At 41.2% G+C, this 25,212-nt stretch overlaps 1 protein-coding gene and 1 long non-coding RNA gene across 7 annotated transcripts in view; one reads left to right on the plus strand and one right to left on the minus strand.

Annotated features, from left to right (window-relative positions):
- Positions 1-24,682, plus strand: part of SGSM2 (small G protein signaling modulator 2) — a 49,004-nt gene extending 24,322 nt beyond the window's left edge. Inside the window, exons 5-24 of one of the 6 annotated variants that reach the window (XM_035343066.1) lie at positions 946-1,013; positions 1,508-1,653; positions 2,391-2,525; positions 3,092-3,216; positions 4,614-4,681; positions 6,430-6,593; positions 7,150-7,279; positions 8,776-8,910; positions 12,389-12,539; positions 13,098-13,162; positions 13,613-13,758; positions 14,206-14,334; positions 16,177-16,359; positions 17,461-17,865; positions 18,694-18,818; positions 19,253-19,335; positions 19,808-19,917; positions 20,460-20,556; positions 20,830-20,997; positions 21,790-24,682. In XM_035343066.1, the coding sequence (XP_035198957.1) occupies positions 946-1,013; positions 1,508-1,653; positions 2,391-2,525; positions 3,092-3,216; positions 4,614-4,681; positions 6,430-6,593; positions 7,150-7,279; positions 8,776-8,910; positions 12,389-12,539; positions 13,098-13,162; positions 13,613-13,758; positions 14,206-14,334; positions 16,177-16,359; positions 17,461-17,865; positions 18,694-18,818; positions 19,253-19,335; positions 19,808-19,917; positions 20,460-20,556; positions 20,830-20,997; positions 21,790-21,878 (2,722 nt within the window). In that variant the 3' untranslated portion in view covers positions 21,879-24,682. The remainder of the gene's footprint in view (positions 1-945; positions 1,014-1,507; positions 1,654-2,390; positions 2,526-3,091; positions 3,217-4,613; positions 4,682-6,429; positions 6,594-7,149; positions 7,280-8,775; positions 8,911-12,388; positions 12,540-13,097; positions 13,163-13,612; positions 13,759-14,205; positions 14,335-16,176; positions 16,360-17,460; positions 17,866-18,693; positions 18,819-19,252; positions 19,336-19,807; positions 19,918-20,459; positions 20,557-20,829; positions 20,998-21,789) is intronic. The other 5 variants (XM_035343069.1, XM_035343068.1, XM_035343067.1 and 2 more) reach the window with 5 other exon arrangements.
- LOC118176224 lies at positions 18,250-21,229 on the minus strand. Its single transcript, XR_004755304.1, has 2 exons — positions 21,148-21,229; positions 18,250-18,538 (listed from the first exon to the last, which is right to left on the minus strand). It is a non-coding gene; the product is annotated as an uncharacterized LOC118176224 (long non-coding RNA).
- Positions 24,683-25,212: the final 530 nt, after the last annotated feature.

Below are 25,212 nucleotides of genomic sequence, written 5' to 3' on the forward strand. Positions count from 1 at the left end.
TTCAGCTTCTCTGTTCTTGAGGAAGAGATGATTTAGAGTTTGAGCCCCATCTAGTGGAAGAGTGGCAGATAATGACATTTTGAGATATTTTGGTGTTTAGATTTTTTGACTGTTTTTTTTTTTTTTTTTTTTTTTTTTAAAGTCAGCTTTGCCTGCTGTGATGGGAAGACTTTTGGGTCACTGCAAGAGCTACTATTTGTAGTAGTTCATTGTTCTGAGAGTGTTTCAAGAACATTCCTTACAGATGAACAAGATGTTTTAAGGATGTGTGGATATCTCGGTCTCTGTGGAAAACTGGCAAAATTGCTTACAGAGAGTTGTTATTTGTCTCCATATTGCACTGGTGTCTAAAGCCTCAAATCAAATATACTGGGTAAACACATTTAGCAAAAGGCAAGCTCCTGCCTCTTGAGCTCAGTGTCAAAAATAGATGAGGCAGAAGGAGCATACTGAGAGGAAGTGACTTGCCTGAGATTATGATGAGTGGCAGAATATGGATCAAAAGTAGGGATGGTGGTCATCTTATTAAATATGGAAGTCTGGAGGGTAGGTTTATTGAACTGATTATTCGAGGCTCCCTTTATGCTCCACGGAGACCTAGTCAATGTTACTGATAGAGTTTGGGAAATGATCTAATACTAAAGGATTCAATTTTCAACCTTGGTAAAGCTCTTAGAACTCTAGACTCTTAAATCTTCCCTTTTATGCAGGTAATTTAATTGTCTGAATTCACACTTGAAATGAGCATTTGGTTTGAGTTTTTATTATGTTTTAAGTATGACCTGGTATATGACTGCCGTTACCTATTTTGCTTTCTTTGGCTTACTTTTTGTTAAGCAATAATGTAATATTTTTAAAGTCAATGGACTAATACTACAAGGAGACATAAGAGCTTTTAAAAATAACAGCCAGTGTTTTAACTGGGCTCTAATCTTTTATTCCTAGTAAATATTATGAAAAAGAAGCTTTACTGGCAGATCCTGTTTGTGGCCCAATACTTGCTTCTCTCCTAGGTAAGTTCTTGCAAACTTACTTCTTAATATTCTAAAGAAAACTGTTTCTTAAGCCATTTTATTTTATAACTGTTACAAAAGGTGATTTTTATCTCTAGCACATAGTTTGGCTAGCTGTAGTAGAACAATAGAGGAGATGATGTTTTGTTGCCTCCAAGACCAGTGGAGACCAGTCCTATTAATTGGAGGTTAGATCAGACAATGAATGAAAATGGTATTTTTACAGCATGCTTGCTAGCAGATTGGAATTGTTAATGCTGCTTTGGCAGCGTATTGTGTCCTACAGAAATATTTTTTACACAGCCCTAGATAATAGGATATGATATTATATATATTGTCTATATTATGTGCTGATCCTGTAGGATCACTAACTGATCATTAATATTCACCTGGCTTGAGAGGAAAATCGTACTTTTGGTACTTGACCAGCAGGGTAAGACCACGTATGTTTGCAAACAGACTCAGAAGTTTTCTTTCCTGGGCTTTTTTCTTAGTTGGACCATGTGCACTGGAGTATACCAAGCTAAAAACAGCTGATCACTACTGGACAGACCCTTCAGCAGATGAACTTGTTCAACGACACCGGATTCACGGAGTTCATGGTCGCCAAGACTCACCTTCAAAGCGCCCAGCGCTGGGAGTAGGTATTTACTATGCAGCTATTTCAGTTACAGGGCATCAGAAGAGGAGTAGCCAGCAGGTGGGGGGCTTATAAAAAAGATTAAGAACAATATTTTGCTCGGGCAGATAATGACAGGACAAGGGTGAATGGTCTTAAACTAAAAGAGGGGAGATTTATATTAGATGTCTGGAGGAAATTCTTCACTCAGAGGGTGGAGAGGCACTGGTACAGGTTGCCCAGAGAGGTGTGGATGCCCCATCCATGGAGGTGCTCAAGACCAGGTTGGACGAGGCCCTGAGCAACCTGATCTAGTGGGTGTTGGAACTAGATGACCTTCAAGGTCCCTTCCAAAGCAAGCCATTCTATGATTCTGTATGCTGAAAATAAATGCAACCCCAGAAGAATGAGAAGAACCTTTTTTTTTTGTCTTCTGTAATGGAGCCTTTATCACATGTTAAAAGTCCATTTTGACCCAAATATTCTGTCTGTTTAGAAAGTTTGAGATCCAGGGGCAAATTCTGTGGCTTTTGATGTGATTTCATCAGGTAGTTCACGAGAAATTATGAGCTGCCATAGCATGGGGTGTGGAAGAGTCCAGATCCTTTCTCTGCAAGGCCTCTTGGCTCCAGAAGAAGTTGCATTCTACAGAGATTGGTCTGAACGGAACTGTGTTCCTGTTTTACTGGACTGTCATTCCAGTCATTCCCATGCTGCTTTATTTGCCTTGACTGTTTCTGTGTGTGTGTGCATGCTAGATCCGGAAACGGCATTCAAGTGGGAGCACATCAGAAGATCGCTTTGCTGCTTCAGCAAGAGAGTATGTAGAGTCTTTGCACCAGAATTCCCGAACACACCTCCTGTATGGCAAAAACAACGTCTTAGTCCAGCCAGTAAGTACACTGATACTTACAGAAACCTGTGTTATCTGGCCATCAGAGAAACAAAGTATATATGTGATGCGTAGGGTGGGCCAAATTTCCCATTTTTCTCTTGTATTTTTACATCTGATTGGGTATTATTCTTGTTACTGAATTTGTGAAACAGGCTTCGTCCTCATTGCCAAAAAGTTTTAAATAATGTAACATTGAGAACAAGGTTGATAGTTCTTACTTTCAGGATCTTCATGTCTCTGAGGAGGGTACTTCAGCGTTCCATCACTATGTCATGCCAAATATTGTAAGCTGTATTAATTTAAAAATAGGTTTCTTGAACCGAAGACCTAAGTGCACGGATGATGGAGTTGTGCAGGACCTGGAAGTTGAAGTGTGATTAGACCAGATAAAAATCGTCTGGCATGTTCTAACTATGGCCATACCTACTGGGCTGACGGGGTGTGCAACATTGAGAGGGCTGGAATTAAGATCTCAGAATTGCGAAGGGCTGATGAACAGGAGAAGAAAAAAGCATGCGTGCACTTGAATCACCTTCGTTTTCTGTTTGTTGTTTCTGTGAACAGAAAGATGACTTGGAGGCAATTCCTGGGTATCTCTCCCTTCATCAGTCAGCAGATAGTTTGACATTAAAATGGACTCCAAATCAGCTGATGAATGGAACCCTCGGAGATTCAGAGCTGGAGAAAAGGTAGTCATTGCATTCAGGAAAAGACTGGAAGCATTCATGGTGCTTATTTCTCATATACTTGGTAATATGGCATAAGTGTAACAGAACTGGTTTAACCTAAGGGCTTCTGAATAACTCAGAGGTTGAGGTGTCAGGCAGCTTGGGTTCTGTTCCTGTTTTGCCTCAGATTAAGTGACTTTCCGAATGTCCTGTAGTGCACTTTGTCTTAAAACAACAAAACAGGAAAGGAGCAAATGTGTAGACAAGGCTCAGATGCAGGCCCACAGGGGTGTTCAAATACATAACTACTGGAATGAATTGGGACCCTGCAGGGGACCTCTGGATGGTAAAACTCAAAATTAAGTAACACATCAATCATCTAATGAACTTTTCAAAACTCACTTAGGGTGGTTGTTAAAAATAATAATAATAATAATTGATTCCAGAGTATTTATTCTAAAAAAGGGCCCTCTGGATTAGTGAGTGATACAGTAATATACATCACAAACAGGATATTGCAAAGTGCGAGTTGGATACAGGGCCTTTTCAAATGGAAAACAAAAGCCCACTTTTCCACATGTTCTGGAGAAGGGGCTCAACACTACCTTCCATCGTTGCAGTTCTAGTGACTCCCTTCAGAGGGTCATAAATCACGTGACAAGCATGGCTAATTTCAACCTCAGAAGAGAGGCCTGTAATGTCATTCTCTTTCGTTAGATCAGTTACTCATTTAGTGTGGCATTCTGCTTCAGTGGAAGAGCAGGTAAAAGTCCTGAACCAGGCTAGTATGTTTCCTCAGAGAATGCCTCCTTCAATCCCAGAGCAGTGCTCTCTAATGCTTAATCCACCCTGGGATTTTTGTTTTTATTTTTTAATTTCATATATATATGTACCTTTAATAGCGTGTTATCGAAGCCTTGGGTCCTTGCTTTTAATACTAAATCGTTGAGGTTGTTCTCAGATGGGTTCAGAGCCGTTTCCAGTGTTTAATCTGTAAACTCAAGCCCCAGTGGATTTACATGCTTCTGCTCAAAATCCCGTGTGCCAGAATACATAAGTGAATCTGCCTGTTGTGAAACCCACCTACAAGACCACCATGAAGTCTGTCATGGGCATTTTAATCTTAGCTGGAACATCATTCTAACCTGGGAGGGGTGGAGGTGGGGAGGTTGGGGTGGGAAGAGCGAGGAGCGGGGGGAGAAGAAGGAGGGAGATTATGAAAAGGCTGGTGTCAGATGTAGCTTCTGTGGAGAACTAATTCCTTTGCATTTTACTTGACTATTAATGCACTTTAATTGGACAAATTTAAAAAGTAGTTATTAACTTAGCAAAGTCTTTTTTGGGGTGCTTGGAACCACAAGCACTCCTGAATGTAAAAAAAAAAAAAAAATCTCCTGCACTTTTTCCTTCCCTATTAGCGTTTACTGGGACTACGCATTAATAGTGCCACTCTGCCAGATCGTCTGCATTCACTGCCATCAACAACGTAAGCATAAACCTTCTTCACGTGGGGGTACCCCCAAAGCCCCTGTCTGCCAGGTGAATTTTAATGCTGCTAATGCTGCTACCATTTCATATGGTGCCTGTTAGGGAGTTAATGCAAAAGAAGGCAGACCATTTTCCTTCAGATGTCTTCACTGAAAGACCTGGTAAGAACTTCTTTGCCAAGCAATGCTTCAGTTGTCACTTGCTTTCTGTGTTGTTTTTTCCTGTGTGCTTTGTTTTTTCTGAGTCATCTGTGCAGAACAGTACTTCTGGAAACTGTTAGCAGCAAGTATTAAACACAGAAGCTTTGGTTCTCTAAGCATGGGCCTCAATCCATTGACCTTTACAAAAAGGAAAAAAAAAAAAAAGCAGTCTGTCAGTGACATCATCAACCTGTAGAAATGGTGTGCGTCTGACCATCGAGTTCTGATGAGCCCGATGCGCTCAGTGTAGAGAGAGGGATCTGAACAAGATGCATCTCCGACTGCTTTCCTTACCATGAGCCTTAAACCAAAATCACAGAGCAAAGATAATGAACGTACAGAAATTGTATTTGCATTCAGATTGGAACTGCACTCGGACTAACAGAACTTTTGAACTAGGTGCCTATTTTAAAAGACAGCTTACATATGTACTGCTTTAAAACATGCAGGTGGAAGAGCCACTTGACTGATCACTTTCCCTCCGTGTTGTTAACACTTAGAGCTAGTTATCCCATGCCAGCCCAGGCATATGGGGACGTGTTAAAACATACAGTCCTCGCTGGCAGAGGAGGACAGCCGCAGTGCTAGTGCAGCTTTGTTTGCCTCACTTGGATCAGCTTTCCCAGAACACTTTGTGCCTGCCCAGGGTTGCAGTGACTGGTCAGGTGCGTCACCACTCTGCTTTGTGGCAGTTTCTTAGAAAAAGGGGAATTGGATAACAGATGTGAAACGTGACAGCCTTTGTTGTTGCTCATTGAGAAGACCGTTTCAGCAACAGGTGCGGGTGTATACACAGCGTGAGTTTTGTTGTTTGCACAAGATGACAGACGCTTGGCGGTCCTGCCGCAGCACCTAGCTACCAGACTGGGACTTGTACAGCCACACTATGGCACGCATCCTGCTCTTGAGACATTTCCCATTTTCCAGGTGGCTCTAGATACTGTAGAAGGAGGAATAGCAGAGGTAAAAGTTTCAAAAGCACTCTGGTAAGTTATGTTCTTCATTCAGTAAGTTTTAGAAAAGGAAAATGAAGAACCTAATTCATTCATGTGCTTTTGAAAATTCTACTCAAGATTCAGATCATTACACTTAAAAGAGTTCCCAGAGCCCAGGGTTTTGTTATTTGTGCTAAAGTTCTAGTGACAGTGAAGATAGATGAGAATAATTTACAACAGGGAATGTGACTTGCTAATTCTCACAGGAATAAAGCTTTTGGTAATATCCATGAGGCTAGCCTTCATTCTAAATCGTGTCCTTTGTCAGTTATGCCACACGCCAGACACTTAGTTTACTTATTCCTTTATTATTTATTATATTAGTGTTCAGAATCACTTTAAATGTTTCTGCATGAGGCCTGTCATAGTTTGTTTGAATCCTGAGCTGCTTTAAGACTAAAGGACTGAGGTCACCCCTAGATTATCCTGTGATTTACAGAGCTTTATTTATCTGCGTAGAGGTGGTCACAAATGAAACTCGCTTAGAAGGTAAGAGCAACAAATAGAGATTCCGATGTAACAGTGTGGACTCCCATTGTCCTCCTTTGCAGCAGAAAGCAGATGGACATTAGTCTTGGTGAGTCAGGATGGAACTCAGAGACCTCCACTGCACTTCCCCCAAGGAGGTCACCTCCTTGCATTTCTTTCCTGTCTGGAAAATGGTCTTCTGCCTCGTGGTCAGCTGGAACCACCACTTTGGTCCCAACAGGGCAAGGTACTGCCTTTTCTGATGAGCTGCTTGTAGTAGGGCTGATCTTACCATCTTTGCAACAGCAACTTGCCCCACAGAGTCTGGGCATTATTATAAAGCAGCTGGAAATCAAAGTGGGAGGCAAACTAACTCAATTTAGTCCAACTTGATTCTTATAAAGATTGTCCATAAAAATTGTGCATACCTTCATTGCTGCATTGAGCATTGCACTGGAATCTGCTGTTGTATCAAAACATGATGCATTAGTATCAGTCCCAAATAGGGACTGAGACTCCAAGAGCCTGGGATATAGTTGCTGTCAGAGGCTTGGATTACTGAGGAAGCTTGTGCCCAGCTCCCATGGATTACAAGAAAAAGTTGTGTTTTAAGTACACAGAAAAGCTGTGTGTCTCTAAACCACCATCTATTTATGATTCTAGTGTTTTGTTCCCTCACCCTTTCCCAACACTGAAAGTTTTATTTTAGGACTTAATATGCCAAAGGTCCAAAGTACTTAGTTTGTTGTGCTCTGTTAGTATTTGGTAGCTGAATGAATGTATGGGATCATTACTTTCTCTAGGGTAAGGTATTTCCAAAGCTTCGAAAACGAAACAGCAACAAATCAGTGGACCTAGAAGAGATGCCAACTGAAGACACTTCTACAGACTATGTGTTCAGAATTATCTATCCAGGACACAAGCATGGTAACAGTAAGTGCCTTTGTTCTTCTTTGATTAAAAACAGACAAAAACAAGCAAACAAACAACAGTCAAAAACAAAAACAAAACAAAACAAAAACACAGATAAGAAAAATCTTTAAGTAATATCCTGGGAAATAACTGAAGGTAACAGACAAGTTGTTTGGGGGTGGAGGGAAGTGGAGCGGTGTTGGGGAAATCTACCGCAAATTTTCACTGGTTGATAATAGTGATCAACAGGTACAGCTTACTGTAGGTTTCCTTAACAAAGTGAAATTTCTTCATGGAAATGGAGTGGAGGTGGGAGATCTTACTTACATCTACTCTGTGTTTTGCAGAGGAAGTTTTCAAAATACTCCCCTGGGCTTGCAAACTGAGACCAAAACCAAAAAGATTGTTTTACTATCCAGGAGCAGTTTTGCTCCTTAAGTGAGGATATTTTTATTGGCCATGCTGCTTGCTTGTAAAGTTGCTATCAGGAAAAACAAACAAACAAAACATAAACTCAACTCTTAAAGTACCCCCAAGAACTCCCTAGGCTGAGTTTTCCTGGCTTGGAAGCAAGAACTTAACAATGGATAAATAAATGTCCTTCTGAGGAAACTAAATGAATTCCCAAGCACCAAACCACCTCATGTCATCAGTGAATACAAACTCCTTACATGCAAGAAAGCTTTTGAGCTAGTTCTCAAACAGCGCATTCAGTTTTATTCCCCATGGCAAAGAAGCAAGAATTTCCCAGGAAAATAAGACCCTAAAGTTTACAGGGAATTTGGATTTTTTTGTTTGTATTTGGACTGCAGCTGAGAAAGCAGAAATCTCGATTGTGACCCCTCCTTACCCCAGGGGACTGAACCACAGCAGTGGTTATGCTTTGTTAGGGCCTCTGAATTTCGCAGGTAAGTTCATGTACCCGCACACCAGCAAAAGCATGTTCTCCCTTTGCGTGAATCAAAGGGACTGCAGATTCTGTGGGCACATTCAGCACAGACCTGCTTGTTGAGTGCAAGGCAGAGAGAGCTGGCTCCTGCCTGAGGCTTCCTTAGAGGCAGGCCCACACCCTGCACGTTTGGAGTGCCAGGCAGAGCTGGGGAGCAGACTGTGCTGCCCAGATGCATCTGACATGGGTAGCAGAGTGGAAAGGAGGCCGCAGTAATGATTTGGCATGATGAAGGAGGCGAACTAGTTGGAGCCTTGAATTCCTATGGAGTTTTGCTAAGGAGCATACTCACCTACTGCAGGCTGGCATTGGGACCTTCCTCCACTGTCATGATCTGTGTGTTCTTGGGGAACAGCCTATGCACGATCAGAAGCTGGCCTGTGTTTGGTGGAGCATGCTTTTTTTTGTAAGAACTTCATTTTTCATGCCCACTCACACAGGAGCTTGTGCCCTCAGAGAGAGGGCAGGATTCAAATCCTTTGTCTTTGCTGAACATGTCCTTTTGAGCTTTCCCGCAGAATCAAGTTCTCTCTTCTTATGCTCCTCTTTCACTATTTTCTTTGAGCAGTAACTATTAACTACCACCACTTAGCTGCCAGCCGTTCTGCCTCTGTTGACGATGACGAGGAGGAGGAAGATAAGCTACACGCAATGCTATCAATGATCTGCTCTCGGAACCTCACAGCTCCTAATAGGATGAAAGGTTTTTATCCTCCTCCCCGTGTCCCAGAGCTCTATTGCAGCTCGTTCCACTGATGCATACAACAGTGTTGGCATTATTACAGGGCAAAACATTTCACTCACACAATGAGACCTGGAGGTGAAGTTGACTGTGGAGAGGCTGGGAATATGCTCACAGCCTACGGGAAGGGTAAACAGCAGCATCTTCCACCTCCTTTGAGCATCTGTGCTGCTAAACAAACAAATCTTCTTTCCTTCCAGAGGCCTCCTGCCCCACCTTCATAAAAACCGAATACTAGAGCATGTTCTCACAAGAGAAGGAAGGAGTATAACAGGCCTTTGTTTTCTCCCACCATGTATTACCCATGTACAGCATAACAGACTGTGGAGGGCAGCCTTATATAGGAGAAGATCAGAGGTGCACCGTTACAGCAGTAACAGCACGGTTTGTGCTGGGCAGTCAGAAATGGAGTATATGAATATAATGCCTGTGTAGACAGAACAGGGAGAACAAAAGTGCAGTGAGTTTGAGCCCCAGCAGTGGTACAAGTATGTGTGCTCCCACCCACACTCTGGATAACTCTGTAAGGTAGCAGAATAGTGCAGAGAAGACTGGGATCAAAGCCTTTTTGTGGTCAGGTGCTTTCATTCCATCTCTTGCATTTGTAGGCTAGGTGATCAGCTGCAAGACTCTCTACCTTCCCAAAATGTGTCATCTTGTTTTTTCCCTAATTGCATTCACAACAGATGTATAAAGTTAGTATTCTCAAGAAGTATAGGTATTACCAAGCATTCAGGATGTATAGGTATTACCAAGCATTCAGGATGTAGTAGTGTAGTTCTGGAGACTTGAAAAGTCCATACTTCCTCAAAGGAGGAAGCTGAATGGTGTACAAAGTCCATTCCCAAGGCCAAATGTCTCCCGCACAGCTAGAATTCTAAAGCTTGCAGTTGTTCAAAGGACAGACAGATGTCATCCTGGCCTGTCCACGAGTTCATGTGAAATCTCTCACTCCTCTAGGCTTACCAGTTACAGAACAGCTTCAATACCACCAGACCTTTGGTCTTGATACCTCTTGAGTGCACATGCCAACGCTGGCATGCTCCTGTTATAATCAAAACAACAGCCTCTGTCTCCTGCTGATAACTGGAGTTTATCAGCAAGAACAGAAGCTTCTCTGTTATCAGGCTGTAAAGTAGCTGTCAAAAGCTGAACATCCGCAGAGGAAGTCGGAAGGAGAGCAACAGCTTGCAAATTTGATTCTTGTCTATATTTTTCATTCGTTGTGTTAGCATGAACATGCTTCTTCTGGTGTTTCTGTTCCCTCAGAAAAACACAACATATCTTGAGTCGAGATAAGACACTCACTCCTTTAAATAGCAGTTGTGAGTTTATTTCTAGATGGATGATTGCCCTGGTCTGATGGAACCACCTGTAGGAGAGTGCAGTTGCCTGCATCAGTACAGTGCCTAAGATTTGTTCAGATAGGATATAAATGTTTATTCAGAGAGATTCTCCTGGTAGGTTGCCCTCACACACATCCCAAGGTTAGCAGCACCTAAAACTGATAAAGCCCAGCCCAAGTTAATAGAGATTTCTTAGAAGGTATGGATGGGAAGAAACTCTGGTATATGTCGTTACCCTTGAAGAAAGGTGCTGTTTCAGAAAGTCGCTCTGTGTCTTAACTGATGGCTTCTGGATATGGGTGATAATAGAAAGGAAGGAGGTCTAACACTGACATATGCATGTTAAGAAGCTAATGCTGTGATCAAAAACATAATTTAGTCTTTAGTCAGGTGATGGGAATTTTAAATTATGCTACTAGAATGGCTGTCAGGTAATTTTATTATTATTATTATTTTAATCTTCGTATAATGGTGTAGCTCGGATTAATGGTAAATGGTATAGCTAGGGTTATGTCTGCTATTTGAGTAGTGATTCTTGCTGAACTAGATTGGACTTGCTGTTGTCTGTCCAGCAACATCCCTTTTAAATAATGACAACACTGTTGTAGCAGGTTTGCTAGCCATTTGCTTTTACATTTTGCAACATGCTCAACTTCTGCATGTAGCTGAAGTTACAGATTATACTACAATTAAATAAAAGATGCTGTTCACTCTAATTCTTCACTAATTCAGGTACCTTTCATCTGAATATTTAGGTTCTGTGGGGTTCTTTCCTTCTTTCTCTAAAAAATATATATATGATAACTGAAAAACCCACTTTTCTTGTCTGTAGAGGGGAGGCAAAAAATAATGATCAAAAAATGTTTGCCCAATGGTTTTTATTTGAACCAAATGAGAAGCTGCAATAAATACTGGGTCATTCAGCTCCTTCCTTGAAGAATTAAGGTGAAGAGCATTTTTTCATCACACTTTGTTTTGTGAAGTGAAATACACATGACTGCTTCCGCATGAGCCTGTGCTTTTTCTGTTAACAAATGTTTCTACTCCACTCCTTCCTCACCTATGCCCACTTTCTAATAGGCACTACTAAAATGCTTTACGCTACCTTGATTTAAAATGCATGAGATGGTTTGGAATTGCCCCTACCACCGCCCAATAAATGTATGTTTTAAAAGCACGGCCCAGGGGACTGGATTTTGCTTACAAATGTTAATTCACTGGCATATAGTATTATGGCATTTGCCTTAATTTTAATCATGGGTGAGCTGAAAGGCCAGTTATTTATTATAAAAACAAACAAAAAAAAACACAAGCTCAAAGGCCAGCTGGAAAAGCTAAAGAGATGAAGTCAAGCTTTTAAAGGCAACTGGTGATTTTTTGGTGTTGCCTTAATGAAGCTGGTTTAAAAAAAGCAATTAGATTTTGGTGAGCAGGGATAACTCGAGAAGCTGCACTGTACTGTTGGATCACATTTTCCTACAGAGAATCCTACTTCACAAACATAATGTTGATGTTAGTAGGACTTGAACTATCCCATGCTAAATAATTTAGGATCTAGTTGTAAGTAGGGGGAAAGAAGCATCTTCTAAAAATAACTGAACCGATTTTTATTTCTTTTATGCTCAAACTTCCACTCTAGCTGGACTAGCAGTTACATGGCTGATTCCAGGAACTGCAAAATGAAATTCTAAGACCTGAAATAAAAAGAAGGTCAGGTTAGATTATCTCTTCTAGCTTTAAATAATATTATCATAACATTGCACAATAACCAGTTTTAGTTGTTTCTACAGCACCCTTTTCTCTGTTCTCTTGAAATATGGGCTGGGATGTGCATGGGCAAGAAAGGGGGAAATGGTGAAGGGATTTCACTCAGGTGAATGTGCACAGCATGCTGCGGGTTTAGGTTATGGTGAGAGCAGTATTTCTGAGGTTAACTAAGACAGTGCTCTCCCCTTTTTGCAATCAAGGTTCAAAGCCTGCTGAGAAGTAAAGCATGAAGCCATCAGGATGCACAGAAGGAAGAAAGGGAAAGAAGAAAAAAATTTGATGGCCTGCTGTTTTTGTTTTTTGTTTTTGTTTTTTGTTTTCCCTAGACACGAGTGAAATGATAGAGATGCAAGGTTTTGGGACAAACTTGCTTTCGTGGCAGCTGGAGCATTGTAGCCAAGGCTCCTCATGTGTCTCCTGTTCAACAGGCAGCTCTCCCTATGACATACCCAGCTGCTGCAACTGCATCCACGATAGGTAAGCAAGTTGTGCAGACAGCTTAGGTGGGAAAATTTGTGCCACAGTTGAAAGCAAGAGTATTTTATTGGTTGCAGCACCAGAGACAAAGAATAACAATTTTCAAATAGTTTCTAACATGAAAAGATGGAGTTTTATAGCGAGGCACTTAGTTTATTAAAACTAGCCTATTAAGCCAATCTCAAGTCACGTTTTGATAGAAAATTTGCAGTTAGTTTTTTTGTTTGTTAGTTTAGTGCAATTTAGTTCTGGAAGCATGTTATTTAACAAGTAATTAACAATTATAATGAAGGACAACAACTCATCTAATTTGACAAGGACCTTTACAATGTACCTGAAGCAATTGTAGCTAAATGCACCAGATTAATTTGTTTCGGACCAAAATGCTGGTGGGAAAATGCTTTTAAAAGTATAATTTCTAATTACTGTTGTCCCTTAGGTAAACAAATCTTGATGCAAAGAAATAATTGCTATGTGTAGATCATAGGGCTCAGCATAAAGTTCACGATGATTTCTGTCCCTGTGACCTATCATGTTCCTGATAACGTGTCTCCACAGAACTCCATTAAAGATGCTGTGTGAAAGCATGAAGAGGCAGATAGTGTCCAGAGCCTTTTATGGATGTAAGTGAAGCTTCTTAGATCCAGCCCTTGTATCTGTATGCTTACCTAAAAAAACATGTAATACTTGCTTTAGAAAGTAGTCTAAAACCAAATTTATCGTTGCAAGTCAGATCGACTCAGGACACTTGTGTGGTCGTGACCCAAGTATCACAGCTCCGTAATGCCGTTATTTGTAGGTTTTAATACAGCTCTGGGAAAATTGATGCGTGGTAAAGACAGAATGTAATTTTACGCTGCAATGCAGTACTCTGCTTGGGTTTTACTTGGCTTTGTAAAATGGATTTAATCTTTGGCTCTGTTGCAGTTCCTCATTTTTGTATAGTACAAGTGCGAGGTTACCTCGTATAGGATTATTAGTGGCAAGTTTAAAATGTCACAACCTGATCTTGAAAAAGGCTGCTGATATTGTATAGGTTGCTCGTTTATGTTTACCTCCTTCCCCAATCACAGGGCTTGCCTACTGCCGCCATTTGTCAACAGTGCGGACACATCTGTCTGCCCTAGTGAACCACACAATTATCCCACCTGACAAGCCATCCAGTGCTGCAGGAGGTCTGACCAAAGAGGTCTGGAGCAAGTATCAGAAGGACAGAAAAGTAAGTAACAGAATGCCTCTACGATCATTAAACTAACTCCTGTACGCTGCTGTGGTGAGCATGGTGTCCCTTAGAACTGTCCGCAGGATGTATTAAAGCTTTCTGGTCTTCCCAGGGTGACTTCTTCCTAGTAAAAGACAGTTGATTCTTACACTTCTTTATCTTTTGCTTCTTTGATGATGGCAAAGATGTCAATGAACATCAAAGCAACTGATCTCATGATGACTCTAATCTATTAAAAATTAGATTATTTTCACGGGAGACATGACAACTTTTATTAGATTGGATTTGAACTAGGGCACTAAAGGCATGCATCAAGTTGCAAAATCTGTTTATTGCCTCGGGTGCATTTCACTGTCTTTGTACTTGGAATTAAGTGTTTATGAGCATGCCTGAGGAAAATAAAGATGTATTACCTTCAATACCTCTTTCTCACAACTGCTGCAGAATTACAAGGAACTGGAATTGCTAAGAAGAGTTTATTATGGTGGGGTACAGCATGAGATTCGAAAGGAAGTCTGGCCATTCTTGTTAGGTCACTACAAATTTGGCATGGCCAAAAAGGAAATGGACCAGGTAAGTACAACTTTCTGGGGATTTGAATTACCCTTGCAGAGTAGGCTTTGTTTTTCAAATAGCAAGTGTTAGTCTTTATTACTTTATTAAGGAGAATTTTATCCTGGGAGCTATTGAAAAACAGCTGAAAGACAACACAGTCACTGCTCACAGCCAACAGGGTTCACGAGGAGAAAATCCTGTTTAATTAATTTAATTTCCTTTTATGAAAAGGTTACTCACCTAGTTGACCAAGGGAAGCCAGTAGATGTAATCTTCTGGGATTTCAGCAAAGGTTTGCTTTATTTTTAAACTCATGCCACCAAAAGATACTGAATTTGGAGCTTCCTTGCATAGACTGCATTTTGCTGCCTCTGTTCTCCACAGTTATATGACCCATGAGATTGATGATCCACGTGTAGGAGTAGACGGTATGCCTGGAACTGGAAAAAGAACCCAGATACTTAGTTCTTAGATCAGGAAATCTGGAGTTGCAACTCATGGATTCTAGCCCCCACTTCAAAGAGTACATGCATTTATACAGCTACAATATCAGAGATTTGGAAAGAAGAGAGAACTACTTGAGTCAATTCATAAAATAAGAATTTCAGCAAATTCAGAAAAAAAAAAAAAAAAAAAAAATGTTGCACAGCGTAGAAAAATTGATCTGCGGAATATAAGCTCCTATAGCCAGTTCTTTTCCCTGAGTTTGTACCATACGAACCCGAGGATACTTGAAACCTTATCTGGAAATCCTGAGCTAACTCAACATCATCAGTGAGTAACAGTAATACCTGACTCCTAAAAGAAATGCACTGTTGGACTCTAAATAAAGCTTACCATTGAATCTAACAGTCTATTAAATGAAAAAGATGGGAACAGTCATAACATCAGCACATATAGGAGACTTCTCTCCTTAACTGAAGTCATCACGGGTAATTTATCATCGTTGCCTTCTGGTGATATTTTTGCAGTCATCCATCAGCATCTGGGGGACTTCGAAACATGGCTGTCCTCCAGCCTTCCACTGTTGTATTTTGTGATTTATGACTCCGCAGCTATCTCAAGTGACAAATAGCCTGCAGCTCTTAGTATGAATGCTCTGGTAGCAACTCCAGCCAGCAGAGTCCAGAGCCTGGAGCCAGCTCACAATTGTGGTTTGTCTTCAGCTCCTGACAAGTGACAGAGTAGTGAAATTACTCCATGCCCCTTAACGGCTCAGGGTTCTGTGTCCATCTTTCAATGGAGGAAGCCAGAAATGGCAAAAATCTGTTTTATTACTAGGGGAACCAGAGTGGCTGGATCTGGCGATGTGCAGTATACTAGGCTATGTCAGCTGGGATTTCTACTATTCAAGACTCCATTCCAGCATCTAATTCTTTATAGGCTGATGTCAATAAACCTGTGTCCTGGAATTCATTGCAAGAGCTATGTTAGAGATGGAACAGAGAAGGAGTTGGCAAGTATAATGAAATTAGGATTAATCCAGCTCTTGCTCCATCAGATTGCATCTGACTGCTGTGTGAGGTTTCACAGTCAGTGACATCTATGGTTCTTTCCTGAAGAGCATCAAGGCGCTGTTGATGGCACATACCGATGTCTATATGAATCTTTTCTGGCATCTACAATGATAGTTTATTCCCCGCAGTAAATACCTAATTGGCCTTTCCTGTGCAACATCTTACTGTTCCAGTCATTGCATTTTACAGTGATTTGGGCTCTAGCAAGAGGACTTCAGGAGCCTTCAGGCTTTTGATTTGATACATTACTTTTGCTTTAGTTCTTTCCTTCTGGCTTCCATTCATTTTTAATGCTGTCTTTCAAGGAGGACCAACATTTTAGTATCTGTCTGTCTGCCTGCAGGTCGATGAAGACATTGCTCTCCGGTATCAGAAGGTCATGGCTGAGTGGAAGGCCTGTGAGGTCATTGTAAAGCAGCGAGAGAAAGAATCACATTCTGCCACATTGGCAAAGTTTTCGTCAGGTAGCAGCATTGACAGCCACGTCCAGCGACTGATACACAGGGACTCCACCATCAGCAATGATGTAAGTACTCCCCTCCTCACTCAACTGATGCAGGCAGTGCAGGAGGCTTAGCCTTGGCACGGGTACAGCACAAGGAAGCAGAGATTTAGGTTACCAGTAGACACAGCTCTGTCAGTCTGGAGCTACTTAAATCCTGTATGGAAATTGAAGCTGTAGGCCTTCCACGATACAGCCAAGAGCCGGTCTCTATTTTGGGTAGTCTATAGCTGTTCTGAGCAGGACCTGCCTAAAGACTCTAAGGTTCACGTCAGCCTCTCGGTAGTGGAATAGCTTCCTAAGTCTCTTTATTTATAGGTCTGTCACTCAAATCCAGCATAGGAGCAAGAGATCACTACTATTAAAGCGTATTTTTGATTCTGTCCTGTCCCTGATTGAGAGGTTGTGTGTAATTTCATTTTGGGAGAGGGGATCTTTGTCAATCTAAGATGCTAAGCAGTAGAAAGGCAGATTGAATTAACATCTTGGTAAATTGAATAACCAATAAAGGGGTTTCTTGATTATAGTCACAAGTGGACAGGAGTGCTGGTGTTTGTGTTCCAAAAGTGTCTCTGTGTGTACGTTGCTTATGCAGACTTCAGTTAGCTAACTAATGGCAAGTGAGAATACAACTTGCAGTAGTTTGAAAAAGAGTTTTTAGCAAGAGAAGAGGCAAAGTGGTTGCACTGTTAAAAGAATCTGAAGGCCAGTCTTGACTTTAAACAACAGTATCTGAACTGAATTGTCTGAGGCCAGAGGTAGGTTAGTCCCCTTCAAAGATACCTTAAAAAGAGCAGGTGCTTTTAGAGTTGGTGTTGCAGCTAGGGAAGCTTCACTGCTTTCCAAAAGATTTCTAATTGATGATTGTGAAAGAGGAAGACATCATCAAAGGAGACAGATATAAGATCATAAATTGTTATTATTTTTAGAGAGTTTCAGTATAAAGACTGAGCAGTTCTCAACTGTTTGCTTGCAGGGAAACTCCATTAATCAGTGATCTTGCTCACTGCAGCAATGTAGTTACTTGTCTCTTGTGGTTGGTTTGCTACATTAATGTTTCCTGCTTCTCTACTCTCCCCCGCTTTCTCTGAATCTTTTTTTTACTCCCTCCTTGCCCACCCCAAGGTCTTTATATCTGTAGATGAAGCAGATTCAGCAGAACGAGACTCAAAAGGTCAAGATGACCCTACTTTCACTGTGGTGTCTGCCGACACACCAGCAGCAGTAGCTGCCGTAGAGCAACAGTCTGTCGAGTTTGACTCCCCCGACTCTGGGCTGCCATCCTCACGGAACTACTCTGTGGCCTCAGGCATCCTGTCCAGTATTGATGATGGGCAGAGTGTCTCCTTTGAAGATGGGGCTGAAGAAGAAACTACTACTGACTTGGAAAGGACAGATCCAGACGTACCACATGTGCAGAAAGCCAAGTCAGTTGTACTGCAGTCTCAGGATTCTGTATCAGAAGAGCAGCTGTGTTCCCAGGTGGATTATTTAATGGATGTTGCTTCTGTCTGTGCTGCATCCTACACAGTAGGTCACAACTTATGTATCATAATATTTTTCTGGCAAAGACTTGTACTGGATTTCAGATAGGATTTAGTGAGAGACAATCCCAAACTAGAACTACAGGTGGTGGGAGGATAATTGAGGATCTTTGCATCCAAATCATTTCATCTGGATTTTGAGATAGATTATAAGACAGCAATAAAATTTTGGGTCTTTTTAGAGTGAAAATAGCATGGTAAAGATCTAGTAGCTAAAAATTTTAAGAGATGATAGGACACCAATTGTAAGATTTCAGTGTCATTTAATTCAAGTTGAAATCCCCATTTAAGCAAATTGAATCACAACCTAAATGAAGATCCAAGATTTCACCATGTCTGTTAGTGTTGCTGTTAACAGATGGAGTTTTTGCTTCCATTTCTCTGTTGGAGTTGCTCATCTGGACATAACCCTTTGTAAAGAGGACAGGCTTGGAACATTTGTCAGAGAAACTGTGCACCATTTACTTGGGATTTTTGACAGTAATTGAGTAGTTCAGTGCTCTACTAAGTCCAAAGCATAATTTTACTGTTTCTGGTTTGTTGATTCTTAGACTCAATCTGCACCTGGGAATGCTCTAACTCAGTCTGTACCCACTAGTGATGGATATTCTCTTGTTAGTGCCACCTAAGGTAGTCATAAGGTTAGCATCAACTCTGAGCTGTGGAGAGAGGAAAAAAGATACAAGCTCTGTTTACAGCTACATGCTCCTTGCTGATGTTATCTATCTAAACTAAATGTCTGTCTAAAAATGATTTAGCAGCCTGCCTCTCCTTTGACTGAACAGCAGATCTAGCTTAAACTTTTCTCTTCTAGATAGAATTATTGGACACTGTTGCCTTAAATTTGCACAGAATTGATAAAGATGTCCAGAGATGTGATCGGAATTACTGGTATTTTACTGCTGATAATCTGGAGAAACTCCGCAATGTCATGTGCAGGTAATACAGCTTGTAAACTGAATTACTTCTCACATAACTGCCATAAACCATGAAGTATAATAACATGAAAATAATAATTGTACAGAAAACCTCAATAATTAACTTAAAAGAACTTAAAAGAAGGAATGGTAGTTCCTAGTATGGAAGGTTAGAAAGTACAGATGTGATAGGTGGTCCACGTTTGGAACATGGACTTGAGAGAGTCTCTTTTTACCTCAAGAAACAGACTCCATCGTTCACCTTGAACTGTTCTCTTAATGTACTATTAGCTGTGTTTTCCTCCATGTGAGGATGATATATCTTTGCTGCAATGGGGTGCTATAAATGGCAATTAATAATCGTGAGGTGCCCAGATACAGCGTTGTGGGACATCTACTAGGTAGACAAGAGGATTATTTAATCCTATTATCTCATGTGCTTTTCTCTTTCTGCAGTTACGTTTGGGAGCACCTAGAAGTTGGCTATGTTCAAGGCATGTGTGACCTCCTGGCTCCTTTGATGGTTATACTTGACAACGGTAGGAAGGGTTTTTTTTTTGGAACATGTTGGTATCTTTAGGGGGTTCTCTATAAATGCTGTTTTAGAAGAACTTGTATGCATTAATTAAGGTTAGGTCACTAGGAAAAACAAATTTGCAGCTCTTGATCCATATTTTCTTTAAATGTGGCTGTTGAAATGACCGGCATTAGTATCTCAGAGATTCCCTGTTTACTGACCAACTCCAGATTAAATTTTACTACATTTTCAGAGCAGCTGTGTTCCTGCAGTTGCTGATGCTGAAAACTCAACCTCAAGCTGTGTTGTTCTGAAACATAATTAAAATGGTCCAGAGTCAGGTACTGGCTTCTGTTTCACCTTAATACTGATGATGGGGATAGAGAACAGCAAAGGGGAAGACCCTCTTTTTTTTCTTTGCCCTCCTGTACATTACTTTGGTTCAAGAACATCAGAAGACTTGGAACACTAAGTGTTCTGCATTATACCTGCAGATCAGCTGGCTTACAGCTGCTTCAGCCACTTGATGAAGAGGATGAGCCAGAACTTCCCCAATGGAGGTGCTATGGACACACACTTTGCCAACATGCGGTCCCTAATCCAGGTGAGTCTTTTTGAATCTTATTTGAAAGAAGATGAGATTGTTTCAGAGGCTCAGAACTAGCTTGAAGGGCAAGGACTCCAGTGGAGGATATTTATGCAGCCCCAGAATGATTTCCTGCTTTTTAGGGAACGATATTTGCTGTCACAATAGACTATGCATTAGGGCAGGTCAGCTCATATTAACTTGACAGAACAAATTCCCAAAACTTCTGCCTTCAGTACACCAGCTACCCCATGTGATGACTCACATTTATGGCTCAGTCCAGCTTCAGCTGAAGCCTAGGAGAAATCACATTAAAATCCAGTCACGTCATACCTGCACAGACGGTAACCCTTCACCCTGTCAGTCTGTCAGGGCACCCACACCATCAGCACTTTGCAAATGCATAACAAAAGGGCGGATCTGTGCTAGGCAGCTGCTCAGAGTAACCAGAGGGTCAGCTGATAAAGAGTAGCAAAGAAGTCTTCACCAGCCTCCAACACCTTCGATTTTGGCTACTTTCAGACAAGATAACGTTTAACATCTGATGTTTTGCGTTTTAGATTCTAGACTCAGAGCTTTTTGAATTGATGCACCAGAATGGAGATTACACTCACTTTTACTTCTGCTATCGCTGGTTCCTGCTCGACTTTAAAAGAGGTAATAATGTTCTATGCCTATAGTTAGAGTTGTGCAAAACTGAATAGATGTGTTTTGATGTGAATGACTGGATGATGAGTAGCAGCTAGGCTCACTAGAGTTCTCAGAGACTAACTACCATTGGAATGATGTTGGCTGGAGAAGGGGAGAGGGAAAGGGAGGATTCATCAAATTCTATTATTTTCTGCATAAGGCCTGCAAGACATTAGTTAGAGGGGGTAAAAAGGTCAATTTGAATAATCAGATGCTCTTGTAATGTTTATTCCCATTCAGAATTGTTGTACGAGGATGTATTTACAGTGTGGGAAGTTATTTGGGCAGCAAAGCACATCTCTTCAGAACATTTTGTCCTTTTCATTGCCTTAGCACTTGTGGAAGTTTATCGAGAGATTATCCGTGATAACAACATGGACTTCACTGATATCATCAAGTTTTTTAATGGTAAGAGACATTTTTAAGAGAGTCGTTTTGATAAGAAGAAAGTATCCAGAGTTTGCTGCTTCTCCCTTATTCTGACAAACCACCTGCAGTTGTGCAGTTTTCTTGCTGACATGAAAAGCCCCATTTCAGTTTACGCTGTAAATCTCTTACCCCTTCAGTCACGTTGCTTTTCATGTAAACGAAGAGCCCAAATTTTCAAAAAATTCCTGAAGATCTTACTTGGCACACAAACTCCTCAAAAACAAACACACACTAAAGATTCTGGTCTATCAAGATGTCAAGAGCTACTTGACTCTAGCTATCTTACTTTACTACAGACCTCTTTATGTGGAACTATTGAGCCACATTGCTCCAGGTATGTGAAGCCCTTCTTATCACTGTATCATCACTTGCATCCCAGTCAATCCAGCAATGGTCCCTTCCTGGGGGGACATCTTTTGATCAAGTTAGGTTCTGGTTCTGCAGCTTTACATTTTTTAAGAGTCCAGAAGGGCTGTTCACAGGCATGTGTGGGGGCAAACCTCCCATTCCTGTTCTGTGGTCATAAGGCACTGGGGTTTTCTGGAGCATGAGAACTGACACCCAAAGGATTAGATCTTCATGCAAGGACCTATAGCACTAAGGGATTTGTTCATTTATTCTGTTAATTCTGCAAACCTAAAGCCCAGGAATACTTCTGGATTGCTGCTCGTGTTACACTAACTAAGCAGTGCTAATGTTATAGTACTACCAATGCTAGGGCACAAAAGGTCCTCTTGCTGACAGTTAAGAATGTTTGTCTGTGTCTTTTAGAAATGGCAGAGCATCATAATGCCCAGGAAATACTGAGGATAGCAAGAGACCTTGTCTACAAAGTGCAGACATTGATTGAAAATAAGTGATAACAAACAGACTGTCATTGTGGGCCTGGCTGTGAGCTATTGGATGGAGCATTTCTTGCACTGTAACTTCAAAACGGTGTTTTAATTGCATCTTCCATGTAATGTAATAAATATCTAACAGATTTGTAATACTTTTAAAAATTGAACTTTTCCTTCACGAGGTAAGGTTTGTGTTTGATAGTCCTTGTTACACTCAACTTTGTATTTCAAGACAATCTTTTTTCATTCTTGTATTCCCCTCTCTCTAGAGGACTGTCTACCTACATATTTGAGATATTAAAAAGGGGGGGTGACATACTGGAACACTTATATTTTGACTTACTGCACCCTTAATAGCACATTGTGTGCTCTGACAGAGCTTTTCAAGGAGGTAAGCCCTGATCCAGTATTCAAGTGTCACGAGCATTGAACTGGGTCCTTGGAAGAACACATTTATGGACGCAGTTTGTGGACTATGCCTTGAAAGTGGAAGAGAAGACATATACAGCCCCTGTTACTAAAACATTTGAATTTATATTCAGAGTATTTAGCAGCAAGTAAAATAAGCAAGGTTACCAACCGGGAGAATAGCCTTATAGTAAATAACATAATTAAGATGAGCAGCGAAGGTCTGGCAACATTGGCTAGAAACATGAGTTAGCCTTTGCTGACAGCTCATGCTGTTGAGTCGTCATGGCCTACGCATGCCACAAACATGCCCTCACTTTACTTTGCAAACTTAATCTGCAAGTATTCCCAAATGACAAATCTGCCCAATATAGTTCAGGTTAACACAAGTTGAGCACACAGAAACAGTTTCCTTGCTCATGTTAGCAAGTCCCACACGCTGCATCTGTGTGGAATCCCATGAAGTTCAGTTGCTGCTTACGGAGCAGACACCACAGAGCCTCACCTCCTCCGGTTTATTCACTGCTCACTACTAGCCTCCTCCTCCCTGCTCTGCAAAGCTTTCTGGGAGGACTTTCCTTGGGATCCTGCAAACACAAACCAGGCACTCCTTAACTCAAGCAGGTGTCAGTACTTGCTAGATTAAGCAGTTCAAATTGTTGCACCAGCTCCCTTTTGCTGTAGCACTGTGCTGGTTTGTCGAGCCATCCACGCACCTCATGGCAGTTCTGTGCCATTTCTTTCTTGTGCTTGGCTGCATGCTTTGAGTAGCAGCATAGGCTTTAATCCATGCTCTATAGAGATCAAAGGTGACTTAGAGTTAGCTGGGGCTCTGCCGTGGAGCTTTAAACAAATCTATTGCCATCTTAGCACTTCATCACACTAACACTTATCATGTATACTCTTAACTACTTTCCCAGGGTAGGTGTTGTTTCTAAGTAAAAGTGTATTTCTGTATTAGCACAAGAGATGAAGGGAGGGAGCAGTTCTGTTGCAAATAGAGTTAACTGTAAATTTCATGGATACATGTGACCTGTGCTCCTAGAAATCCTAGTGATTTAGCTTAAGCACTTTAACTATTCCACCCTTGGCTATTAGAACCTCAGTGATACAGAAGAAGAAAAAAGAAAGAAAAGAGCATTTGAATCTGATTTATTTTTCAGTCATTCGGAGCACATAGGGCTACACAGCTTTGTTTCCATTGAACCTCATAGAGAAAACAGTTGTCAACTCTGCTTTTAAGAAGTTTATATTGATTAAATCAGCTCACATGAGCTTCTGAAATGAGATTTTTAGCAAAATGGGTATAGGAACTCAAATTTATCAGAAGATTTAAATCCTGAGAGGTGACTCTGCTCTCGTTATTGCACAAATAGTGAGCAGTTTCCTCTTGCTCTTTGCACTACATTTGTACTGCCTCTGGGGCCTCGTGAGCTGAGCATTACTTGCACATGCAAGAGGGATTTGGGTCTAGAACGAGCAGCTGTGCTTAGATCTCTTTTTATGATTGCAAGAAAATAAAAATTATAAATAGTATTCCCAATGGACACAAAGTGCTTTTCAGCTCAATAGCCAAGCCCTTAAATCGGTCTCTGAAAATTTGACAGGAAGGTAAAGAAAAACAACCGACCCAATCCATCGTCACACAGCCTGCATCACTTCGGCCCCACTCCCCAGACCAGGTCACAAGGCCCCGGGTGTAGGCACACGCTCCGTCGCTGCTGTTGTGGGAACAAGCCAGTTGTTCTCCACACTCACAAGCATCACGGTCACAAAACAAGTGCCAACAGACGAGCCTACATAGTGCTGAAAAAGGTGTCGTGGAGGAGGAGGTTTAGAAGGAAACCCCCTTTCTACACAGAACTGTGCTAAAATAATAGCAGTGGGAGTTACAGAAGGCAGAGCATTGTGATAAGCTTTGCGCCCCACCTGCCACGTGCTCCCACAGGTAGGGTGTGCTCAGGAGCAGAAGCCAAGAAGTTGTACTGCAGGCACGCTCACAGCCTGAACTTGTCATTACTTATAGCTGTGCATCAAACTGTTTTATAGGCCAGTGCATGGCTGCTGAAAGGTCTGCAAGCGCTTCAGTTTGTGTGTTTGTCTGTTCACTTGAAAAGTGAAATAGTATTTTAAAAAAATTGATGAGCGAAAAAGCCCTCCAATTCACAGAGCCCGAGAAAGCGATGTAAAAACTAAAAACTGCACTATTTTTCTTTGTTGGGAATGTACTATACCACTCTATTCTGTTTAAAAAAAATCCTCAGCAAACTTTGTTGTACTTGTTAAAATGTTCTGTCTAATTGTATTTTACGAATATTGTGTATTAACTTATTTTTGTCAAGAGCAGACTATTCTCTTTATTGCTCAATTATTTATGTTTAAATGTAACATATGAATAAATACTGATTGTCAAGGCATGCTGTGGAGCAATTTGGAAATAATTTCTCTCCCTCCAAGGCAACTTCAGAGACAGAACACGGAGCCCAAAGGACCAGGCTGTCTGGGAAGAGAGCACGATATGTAATTAGTGTTTCAGTGATGAGCGTGCATGGGTTTTGTACTAAGCAGTAGTTTTAAAGTAAATAGGTCATCACCAAATAGACTGCTGATGTCCCTTAGCTGACTTTAAGCAGAGATTTAAATTATATACAGTGCATGCCTGAGAACACCTATCATCACATGCTGAGCCTGCTGGCAGTTCAGCTTCAGAGGAGGAGTGGGAACAGAAGTAGGCCTATGACAAGTGTTAAAAAATAAAATTTCATCCTACATTTTTAGGCCTGATCGTGCTGCAGCTAACATTAAAATCTAGCAGAACTGCTGGGCTTCCAGGATAGATCCTCCTCCAGCACTGCCAGTTCATCCTCCAAACCTATAAAAAATCCTCCTGCTGCTCCTCTTCTAGAGCAGTGACTCTTCCCCCTTCCAGAACCTGCTATCTTGCTGT

Source organism: Oxyura jamaicensis, chromosome 19, assembly GCF_011077185.1.
Source record: "Oxyura jamaicensis isolate SHBP4307 breed ruddy duck chromosome 19, BPBGC_Ojam_1.0, whole genome shotgun sequence".
Lineage (NCBI taxonomy): Eukaryota > Metazoa > Chordata > Aves > Anseriformes > Anatidae > Oxyura > Oxyura jamaicensis.